The following is an 11,967-nucleotide window of genomic DNA, read 5'->3' as shown; positions in this document are numbered from 1 at the left end:
GCTCTGTGCCTTTACCTGAACTAATTCTTTTGTTTGAAATTCTGTAAAGAGCAGTGTCTGGAGACGGAAAAAAAAACTTCCACTTGGCACCCCAATTTATAACAGAACCTAAATAAGGAAAAATGAAAAAGATAAATCAATGACACCACTGTAACCTCTATCGGGGCCTAACCATTTTGTTATTAATCACACAGTGCACGCATATCTGTATGTAGTTTATACTATACAATGATACAGCAAGCTAAGAAAATAGTGGCCAAAGATTGCACATGTGAATATGTGATGATATATTATTGAGAAAAAGAGACAGCGGCAAAACATACTACACATGGATAGAACAATACAGAGCTGCACTATCTAACATGATCATTGGAGTGAAAATCTAAGCTGTAAAAGGTTTCATGCAAGGTTTAGAAAAGCATGCAAGTAGATGTGCTTTCTTTATAATCTACTACGGCTATTTCATAAGACACACCTAGAGAGCAAGAAACTGCTTACCACCTTCCATCTCCATCCAAAAGAAAAGATTAGAAGGTTGCTTCCACACACAAAATATGTACAACCAGAAACATACCAATTCAAAACAAGAAAAAAAGCATCATTCGGGACGTGACTCTGATGAGACAGACATGCCCGGCATGTACCTCTGCACAAACTCAAAAAGCATCATCCTCTGGCTTTCATTTGTGTGAGGAAGAATTGCACACAGGAGCTCAACTGGCATCTCTCTGCCAATAGTTTTCGCCATGTCAATAGCTGATGGTTCGAAAAACTGTTGCATTACACTCTCAGATTTGCTAATACAGTAATTCATCAGAAGAGTGAAAAAGACATCAAATGAGGTCCGCCACAAATTAATTGTAGACATAAAGTAGCGAGTTGGAGCAATCGGACTTGAAAGCAGATTTGCCGCCCTGTCAAGCACAGATATCAAAGTGACCGAAGCACTGTCACCAGCTGAACTACCCATAGGTCGAAGGGGCGGTTGTTCTGACGAGCAGACAACAGCTGCTATACAGGCACTTAAGGCGCTAATCTCGAAACTGTGCACACATCTCGAAACGGTCTTAGCAAGGTTTGATGTTGTCTCAGCTGCAGCTTTCTCTGCTGGCATGACTCCAAATAAAGTACGCAAATGGCGAAACACAGCCATACATACCACTCGTGCCAGCTCAGTACCAGGCGGTATCAGCTTCAGATACCGGGTTACTAGCTCTCTCCCTTTAGGCAGAGAGACAACGCTAAGAAACACCAGATCATCATTTAATGGGTTACAGGCTACATAGGATCCTAGAGGGTCAACCAGCTGGAAAGATGTGGCTAGACGTTCTAAAAGGATCTGACGATGTTTCCGCATCTCTAATGCATTGTTTTGTGGCACAGTGTGTTGTAGGGCACGGTTTATGTCATCTACATCTAAAAGAAGGGTAAAACCATTGTCTACCAATATACGAGCTGCAAACATTGGCTCCTTCTCTAAGGGTCTGTTATAAGGTGGCCTCTTCGTGTTGGCCCCACTAACAGCAGAACCAGAAGAGAGGATTGCGTGTATCTCTTTGAAGCGAACGGATTTGTGGGTGGTTGTATCAATATCTCTTACTGAGGAAGGGTAAAACTGAGTTTGCACACCTCTTTTGGATAGGCAAGCCTGGTGGTAGTAGTCTTTTACGTATTGCTCACCATGTGCTCTAGAATCAATCATGCGAGAGATGCTCTGTAGCTCTTCAAACAACATGTACTTTGATCTGAATTTTGAAACAACTGTATCAGAGGTCTGAGGGGTTTCTTTTTGCTTGTTCCAGCTCGACTGACCTTTGGGCCCCGACACATACCGGAGATTGAACAGGTCAGACGAATCTAGACGGATTAATGGGTCGTGGCTGTTATGGCTATGTTTTTGTTGGTTGAGAAATTGGTCCTGGCTAATGAATGAGAGATTATGAGCAAGGCTCGCAAAATCATAATTTCCATGAGGAGGATAGGGTGAGGTAAGCAGTGAAGGATGAGTGCAGCTGAGAGAAGGGATGCTGGAATGGCGTGCCAAGTTCAATGACTGGCGGGACTGAGAGGCAGCAATGGTTGAAAGATTGGGGTCCAGTAATAGAGAGTGGCGGTGGTGGTGATGATAGGAAGGTGGTTGCTGAGGCGATGATGAAGTGCGCAACAGGGGCTTGGAATCGAAGAGATGATGGGAGGAGGGCTTGGACTGCCATCTCATGGTGTCGGTGTCGCATAGTGCTGTTAGTGTTTGGCTCAGGTCAGGCCAGGACAAATAGTCAGTTTCTTGGATCCAATCTGATGTAGACGAACCTGTGGATATCAAAAGGTGAATTATTTAATGCTATTTAACTGGTTGGTATAATTTTCATATGGAAATACAGACTTGCTACCGAAGGGGTACAAAATTGCCAAATAGGAACTAAAAACAGAAATGCTAAAGTATGATAACCAAACATTCAAGTAATCAGCAATAAAACTGGTGAATAAATATCAATTTTGCTCACACAAATCTTTAGAACCACAAGAGATTATAGAATAAACATCCACTGTCCGTCCATGCAACTGACGAGTAATAATCAAATATAAACAGGTCCGGTGTAGGAATAAAAACAAGAAAACGAAAAAGGGGAAAGACTGTAAAAGTCGATGGAGTCCCTGTTTAAATGAAACTTCCACAAGCGAATTGTGAAAAGGCCTCTAACTCTGTGAATTGGGCTAGTTTTAATTTTAATTTTCCAGCTACTTGTATGATTGTATCCATTGAAATCAGTATTTTGGTCTTTCAGCTTGACATGTGTGAAATTAAATTTTCATATACAGACATGGGCAATAACTGAGCCAAAACTGGTTCATGTGGTACTGGCCTGCTCCAAGCCAATGTCCATTTTTCAAGACCTAAACATTTATTCTGGTACTGTATTATACTATACCAGCAACATACTGGTACAATACCAGAAACCTGGCCAGAATTTTTCAGTAGGTCGATGATACTCACTGTCTCGCGAGATAGAGTTTCTATCAACAACCAAACCACCATGCCTGATTGGATCACTGACAGCTCTATTTAACTGCACATTAACACAAATAGAAAAATAAATTACTATGGGTCGAATAACACATCCCATTAAAAAATGTAACAATTTTTTCTAGAAGGAAACGTAAATAATTTCACCTTTGCAAATGTGCTGGAGAGATCGTCTATATGAGATACTGATGCATAGGTGTCAGCCTAAAATATAAGATATTGTAAAACAAAAGGAAGTTTGTTACTTAGCCCAATTTGCATAGTTAGCTAGGTTTCAGCCCTTTCAATAAGGGACTCTTTGCAAATTGGTCCATATAAATTATACATCAAAGGATCTAATATAGGCATCTAACCAATTCTTTGTCTCCAGTTGAAAAATGAAACTCATAGTCAGAAGGAACAGGGGCAGTTTCGTCATGTTCTTGTCCTTCTAACCCTCCTAGTTCTACTTCCTCCAGAATATCTTTGCCAAAAAATAGATATTGCGAGGCATCAAAGTGAGCATCATCTATCCATGGGCACAAAAAAAAAAAAATTAAAATCAGGTCTGAATTAGGAATTAGGTCCATCTTGTGTGAATATTTCTGGCTGCAGCTTTCGAAAGGAAACAAATTCATTAAACGCAGTGAAAATGGGCAGGATAAATACAAAAAAGTTTATTTTAAGTACTGTATTAACTGAGTTGTCACTGTCTCAGTAAGCTCATCAATAAACACAGTCTACAGCTTACTAGGTATAGACCTGTTTGACCATTTCATTTTTGTCTTGCCTCTATTTTTGGTTTTTCAAGGCCTAATTGCACGCTGAGGAAGGTGCAAATTAAGGTAGTTTTCATCAAATTGAAGCATAGTAGCCTCATTGGGGATTTACTACATAAATGGAGGCAGCATTAATGCTTTATTAGGGATTAATCGCTCACATCTAGCAGTCAAACTTTCAAAAGTTTTGGTTTTGTAATGGTCCACGGGAAATTAGTGTTGAACCTAATTAATGACATAACCACAGCTGAGACAATTGTACTTTGCCAATATCTGGCTATGAATTGCAACGCTACATGCCAGTAAAATTGGAAAGAAATTACTCAGAACCACCTCATATTTGGCTGATTAAACTGCTTAAAATTCTAACTTTCAAATGAAGTTTTTTTTTTTTTATTAAAGCGGGGTAAGCCCACCGATTTCATTAAGATACCAGATAATATGTTTTTTGGTACCAAATCACTGGTACCTCATTAAGAATAACAAGCTATGACTTGATTTAAAGAAAATCAGTTCAAATTTAAAGTTTAAGCTACGATTACGCAAACAGGCAAATTAAAAAATACAAACGGATAAAGAAAGAGAGGAGCATACCTGATGATGACATGGCCTCAATTTCCTAACTTTCAAACCCTTCTTTAACTACACGAACAGTAGAACTATAGGTACCGCAAATATTAGAGTTAGGGTTTTAGTCTGAGGAGATGCTAAACTTCAATCAAATCCATATAACAACCCGAAACGAAAACGAAAACGAAAAGCGAGGAGATCGAATAGTAATTGCACAGCTCAGTAGATATTAGGTATATGAGATCGGTTGCTTTGCGCCAGTTTTTGAGGTTTAATTAATTTTCTTATCTGATCTCTAGTTTTTATTTATTTATTAACAAAGCCTCTCCGCGCGAAGTGACAACTGGTGTCTGATGGCCATAAGCGCTTGGGCCAATAAAGCATTTAATGTGTGAACCGTTTTTCAGTTTAATAATCTTCTGCTAGATAAGAAAATTATTTTAATGAGTAGAACTAGGTGTTGTAAGTTCATCAAATTTTTTTATGAACTCAATTTTAAAATTTGTCGGATTGATTTTAAACGAATAATTTAAATCGTTGAAATTTTCCTACCTTACGAGTGATGCGTCTACATATGAAAATTTTAAACTTTCGAATTAGTTTAGTATAAAATCAAGTGATCAAAATTAGAATATTTATAAATTAATTTTAATTAATTTATTTTTTGGACTCCTTTTAACTACTTGACTCTATACAAAATTAATTTAAAATTTTCACATTTTCACATTTAGATGCATCAAGGTAGAAAAATTTCAACTTTTGATTCATCGTTTGAAGTCAATCCAATAAATTTTAGAGTTGAATTCACAAAGAAACTTGATGAATTATGAACACACTAGTTCTACTCTATTTTAATTACCATTATCTCCAATAATTTATGAGTCGTTACTTTTATTGAATAAGAACTTATGATTGTTTCTAAATTCTAATTTGGACAGGTTAAAAATAGTCGGATTTCATGACTCATTTGGAGATGAATTCAAAAAAAGTTCATAAATAACTTGTTTGATTCTGGTTCGAGTTGAAAATGAGTTGGCTTACTCAAGATTGATCTCTTATCTAACAAAATAAAAAATGGCTCATCTCAGCTCATTCCGAGTTAGTTTGTTAACAAGTGAATTAAGATCAATGATAATATTATGATTTCATTTGGACTTGTTGATATGTTACAATCTTAAATTTTATATGGCAAATTACTATTATCAATAAGCTTAATATAATACAAAATTAGAAAAATCGATCTTTGATCTATTGACTAAAATAATTCATGTGTGTCGTTGCAAAGTTAAAATCCAATTGACAATTTTTTGTGTGAATATTTAAAATTAAAATGTTTGATCACTATTTTTATTTAAAATAAAATATATTGTGAAGACGGAACTCACAAGTCAAAATGGAAAATGCATTTGTATATTGTCTGATGTTCTATTACTATTGTTTTTCTTCACTGAAATCAATTATACTTCATCTCTAAATAATTGCTGGTGTATTGTTATTACTTAATCCTTGTTATAATTTTGTAGCTTTAAATTGTATTTATTAGTTATTCATTACTTCCAAAAAATTAACTAAACACCAACGGCATAGTATTATTTTAATAATAATTAAAAATAGTTGGACTAAAATTTTTATATTTCTCTAAGAGATAGTTGTTATTAATGTACCACTCATAATTATCAACTCGAAAAATACATTATTGGATTCCAGAAGCTCGTTTCGAAGTAAACATAAATCATAAATTGCAAAAATAGAGGTATTTAAATCTTTCTTAATTGCAAAATTACTTTATATAAACACATATATATTTAAAAAAAATTGTAGTCTTCATGGAATATAGATATCATTCTCATGGAATCATATAAATATAAAACTTAAAATTGAAAATACAAGCAGTGCTAACACGGATTTCCTTTTTAAGGGTAAATTGGCTGTTCGGTCCGTATCTTTATTCCTGGACCAAGAATAACCCATAAATCTTGGGTAGGACCGGTAGGTTTGCTTTCACTTCATTTCCTCCTTCGTTGCAAGAACCCATCCTCTCGCCCTCCTTTGTTGCTAGAACCAATCCTCTCGCTCTGCCGTTTACATGCGACACAGCGACAATGACGTGTAATAAAAATGTTGACTTCTTCTGCCAGAGTTGGTAACTGGTGGTGTGAACTTGAGACAAGAATGGAAATTATAAACATGTTGGACTTACGAATTGGTTGTGTTACTTGTGTATATAATTTCATATAACTTGCGTATAGATCATTACAAATTCTAAGTTACATAAATAACGGTAAACTTGGCGTAAAGCTTTATCAAATTTCATTATACAGCATGGGAATCGTATGAGTTGGGTTTCAATTTCTTGATAAGACACTATACACTTTAAAGTTTAAAGATTATTTTCTTTATAAAATGATAAAAAGGTGTCTATCGAGGTGGTGGCTATGGAACGTTGAGACATTTTCCAAGTATAAAAGGGTAATGTACTTTTGGGCTACATGGGCCGAGAAACTGATGGGTCTCGGCCTATTTAACATTAGATGTTAGTAAATTGTTAAAACTAGGGCTGCCATCAAACAAATATTGAGCCCGGAGGCCTTACGTGCTTATTAATAGAAGAGTGTAAAAGGACAAAAAATATATCTCATAACAAAGGAGAATGGGTTACCTATGAAACAATGTTTAATTTTGACTAAATTAAGTTTAATGTTTTGACTAAACAGTGTTTAAGTTTAATGTTTTAACAAAGGAGGTGGGGGCGGTTCGATGAACTTTGCTAAATTAAGTTTAATGTTTGATCGGAGTCATCCGACCTGCTTCAAGATTTGTAGACACTTGATTCTCACAAATTATAAAATTATTCCCCCGAATTTTGAAACATATCGGATGGATCCAACCGAGCATCGGATTGCAAAACCTCCGATTCCAAAATAAAATAGTAAGATTTATATTCAAGTCTGATTTGGTTTTAGACTTTTAGGGCCTGTTCGTCTACAGCAACGAAATTATTGTTCACGTGAAAAAAAAAATCACTCAGACTAAATTTTTTTTTCCCACGTGAACAGTAATTTTCAGTTCAAACTTTTCCTGTTCCTGTTCCTATTCCCATTCCATCAGTTCTGCCGAACAAGGCCGCATGTGTGAATCAGTTACCTGTTCAGCTTTGGGTTTAATTGGGCCCGTTTATTATTAATTAGTTCAGTCTAGTCCTTCAACATTAGTCCTTGGTCCAGTGAATTTCTTCTACCCTTGGTTTAATCCGACAAACGAATTTAATTTTTGTTGATTTTAAACCATTTTAAAACTTTGATTCAATTTGACTCTTCAAGCAAAAGTTAGTTTATATTAGCTGCAATTCAAAAAAAAAATATATATATATTTATTAGAAGTAAAAAACTCTTTAAAGGTTTTGCAAAATTGAGTAACTAAAATATTAGTGTAACGAGTTTATTAAAATATTTAATAGAAGTAATACTTTGCGTATTTTTCCTTTATAACTTCTTTTGAGTAAAGATTTCGACAATGTAACAAGCATATAATATATAGAGTCAAATGATAAAAAAAATTACGTTACATGAAACCAAAACATTACTGTCAATATCTTTATCCTTTTTTCTTTGTCATTTTTAATTTTCACGCTATGGCTTGATCGAGAATACTCTCAATCAATTATTTAAATAGCGTTTATCGTGTCATAGCGGAATAGTTTAAAAAAAAGCGTTATGTTCATATAACACTGCTATAGCGCACTATTGTGCTGATAGTACCATAGTTTTTATAGTTTAAAAACGCTATAACAGCGCTATAACATGCTATTTAGAATCCTGCTTTCAATAGAAAAATTGACCTTACCACTTCATTACTAATGTTTAGAAACCATGCACCAAACTAGGCATAATTAATCTTGTAATATGCCGAATTAAATAGTTTGTTAATAAACTGAAAATGTTAATATATATACATGTAACGTGCTTAGTTTCTTACTTCACATCTTTAATTCGTAGCGTGTTTGATCCCCACACAAACGAAAATTAATTGATAGAATTGAGTTCCCAACATAACTGAAGTGCTTATCATAAAAAGATCTCACATTAGAGAAGAAGAAATAGCAAGATGCCAGATGATACATACACATATATCTAACTAGAATAAATTCATTCAATGTCTATATATCCTTATAATAGATTTTAGAAAAATGTTCAGAATCACTCTATTTTTATATGCACATCTTCATCAAAGTGTATTATTATCTATAAATTACTTTTGTCAATTTTTTTTATAACTAATGACCTTTACTAATTTTGTATTGAATTGCATTTTCACTTATGATGAACTTCATCAATATTTAATAGAAAAAGAAAGCCATTAATTGCAATCATTTAGCTTTTGACCTTACATAAAGCTACAAGACACTAACAAGAAAACAAATTATATATAGCAAACAAATGAAACATTACGCTCCATCTGCCGCAATTTAATTTGTCCTCCACTAAATTTTAAAAATTGAATCTTTACTGCTGTTGGGCAGTAAATCACCTCTTGAAAAGTTACTGAATCAACTTTTGGAAAAAGCTATATAAATATAACCAGAGAAAATATGATGTCATATATAGTACATTGAATTGCAAAAGGGCATATATATAGTACATAACAGAAGGTATATACCTAGCTAGCATGCCACCCCTCCAATGAAAATCATTTGCTGCTCAAATTAAAAATACCCCAAAAACATCAATATTTAGAAATTAAGAACTATTTTTGTAAGTTTTCCCATTCTTCATCTATATATACTTGCTAGTTAGCTATCTTTGGAAATAGTTATATAACCAGAGAAAATAGGATGTTATAGTGACTTGAATTGCAAAAGGCTATAATATACCTAGCAAGTAGCAACCTCCCATGAAAATAATTTTCTGTTCAAATTAAAAAATATCCCAAAACATAAATCTTTAGAAAGAATTATTTTGTAATTTTTTTTTTGCACATGCATCATCTATACTTGCTAGTAAGCTATATATATCTAGGTAGTATATGAATGCAGTATGAGTGTATGACTGTATGAGTCTCTCCCTCTCTCCCTCTCTCCCTCTCTCCCTGTAGTGGTGGTTTATAGACAGTGTCCTTTTGTGGAGAAGCAAAAGCCTGAAAAAAGAGAGAAACCCCTTCCTTTGTTGCGTCTTACCCGGACGGTACTGATAGGGACCTTTCCTGCTCATCCTCTACAAGTAAAAGAAGCAAAAAGTAAGTAGAAAGGCATAAATATAGGGCTGTACATTGTAGATTCCTATAGTGTAGTTTTCAAAAGTCTTGTGCCACTGTGTCATGACTCATGAGGTGCATGTGCACATTGTAAGTAAAACAAGACACATGTCATGAAATTTTGTTATACGTAAGATTTGGGAAATCTGAATAATGGAGAAGCTTCCAGACATGTCTGCAGGGACACATCGATCGGGTCGGGTTTCAAAATCAGCGCCATAGGAAAAATGAAATTGTGGTGTTTTAAAACTACACACACGAGAGGGATCAAGTTACGATAATTTTTGAATTATAACAAGTTATCACAATCATTTTTTATATTTTCAAAATACAAATTGTCGATCTAAACTGTTAGATGTGATCTCCACAATAAAATGTGCTTAGAGACCAAATTTTATAATTTTTGGAATTTTTTATTATTTATTAAGATGGGTACAAAAACTAGTTAAATTCAGATAATTGAATTTTGTACCCATCTTAATAAATAGTAAAAAAAGTTCCAAAAATTATAAAATTTGATCTGGAAGCACATTTTATTGTGGATATCATGTTAAATGGTTTGGATCGACGAATCAAGACTTTGAAAATGTAAAAAATAGTTGTGGTAACTTGTTGTAACTTGATCCCTCCTATATATATAGAGAGAGAGAGAGAGAGAGTGACTAATGTGCATTCGAATGTATATGGGTCGAAATACATACGGTCCAAATTCGACTTTTTAAAATCCAAACGGTCGATCCGAATAGTTCATCTTGTTCTGATATTAATATGTACTTGGAGATCAAATTTTATATTTTTCTGAATTTTTTTACTATTTTTTTACTATTTATTAAGTATTTTACAAAATTGTTGATTCAACGGTGGCTTAACAAAACAGTAAAATCAGTAGCCACCGTTAGATCAACAATTTTGTAAAATACTTAATAAATAGTAAAAAAATTCAGAAAAATATAAAATTTGATCTCCAAGTACATATTAATATCAGAACAAGATGAACTATTCGGATCGACCGTTTGGATTTTGAAAAGTTGAATTTGGACTGTATGTATTTCGGCCCATATACATTCGAATGCACATTAGTCACTCTCTCTCTCTCTATATATATATAAGTTTGGCCTTCAAGTAATATTTCATATGTATATCATTTTTAAGTTGTTTATATCAACTATTTGGACTTTAATAATAAAAATATAGATTCATATATAGTACAAATTGATCTGTAATAACTTAAAAACTTCATATTTTAAGTTTTAGTAACTTAATTAGATAACCGTTAACAATATCTCAAGACATTCAAATTTAATATTGATGCTGTATGACTCTTCTCTCACTACTAGAATTTTAGTTTTTTTTCATGCACAACTTATGTTATTTCAAGAAGAGAAAAGACTGTTGAAAATAAAATCATCTTTTCGGACACACTTAAAGTCTAAGTGATTCAGACTAATATCATACATGTCAAATTGTGACATAAGTGGTAAAATAAAAAAAATTTAGTCCTCACTTGCATCATCTTAAGCCGTCTATGATCTCGTAGTTAAGGTTTTTTTATATTTTCTCACTCATGCTAAACTTAATTTTCTGTAACTTTAAACATCCATCAAATTAAATAAAACTTATACCAACCTAACTTAGACTTCCACAAAATATAAACGAACAATTAATAGTGATTTTCATCCGTCTCAAAAATATAAAGAAAAGGTCGAAGCTCCTGTCTCATTCATCGATACGCACTTGACACTAAATTAAACAGAATTGGGATCTTTCCACCAAATTTTGGAGAGGACTAAGAACCAGTATTTAATATAGTGGGAAAGATAATATTTTTTTTATAAAAAATCACATGTACAAAATTCGGATAGAAAAATTGTTTATAGATATTAAATAGTTGAATGCCTTCATCTCTAATTTTTATTAAAAAAATAAATAAAAGTATCAATTATTACTGCAAGGGCGAAAAATATTTGACATTACCTTATTATTTGTTTTCTAGCATCCTTTTAAAAGTAAATAAAAAAATTACCAGTCTTTGATATAATAATAAAAGATAATGTTTTTCGTGTGAAAAGTGGTAAGTTTGAAATTTAAAAAAATCTTATAAATATTAAATAGTTAAATTATTTGTCCTCCAACTTCTTTTTAAATTCTTTTTTTTTAATACCAAAAACAAAAAAGAAAACAAAATTCCCATGTGCTTTTAACCTTTTGATGCGTAGAAAGATCGGTAAAATTTTTTTTACCAATTCCAAGTATCACATTCATAGCGACTTATTAAAGGGAGTACTAGAGGTATTGGCGGATCCATGTAAGATTAGGGGTAGGCAAGTGTCTACTTTTGGATTTGATTTTTTTTTCCGACACAGT

At 33.4% G+C, this 11,967-nt stretch overlaps 1 protein-coding gene across 2 annotated transcripts; it reads right to left on the bottom strand.

The window, feature by feature from the left end:
- Positions 1-293: 293 nt before the first annotated feature.
- Positions 294-4,656, bottom strand: LOC144558107 (protein PAT1 homolog 1-like). 2 transcript variants are annotated; one of them, XM_078306835.1, is made up of 5 exons: positions 4,378-4,656; positions 3,379-3,533; positions 3,173-3,229; positions 2,960-3,068; positions 294-2,310 (listed from the first exon to the last, which is right to left on the bottom strand). In XM_078306835.1, exons 1-5 carry the CDS (start codon positions 4,388-4,390, stop codon positions 599-601), a joined length of 2,046 nt encoding a protein of 681 aa, XP_078162961.1. In that variant the 5' UTR covers positions 4,391-4,656; the 3' UTR covers positions 294-598. The 2 variants fall into 2 exon arrangements, with proteins under 2 accessions (XP_078162961.1, XP_078162962.1); XM_078306836.1 differs by having other exon boundaries at positions 2,996-3,068; positions 4,378-4,655.
- Between the last annotated feature and the right edge of the window lie 7,311 nt (positions 4,657-11,967).

The sequence above is a fragment of the Carex rostrata genome, chromosome 8, assembly GCF_964058835.1.
Source record: "Carex rostrata chromosome 8, lpCarRost1.2, whole genome shotgun sequence".
NCBI lineage: Eukaryota > Viridiplantae > Streptophyta > Magnoliopsida > Poales > Cyperaceae > Carex > Carex rostrata.
This window is presented reverse-complemented; position numbering and strand designations above follow the sequence as displayed.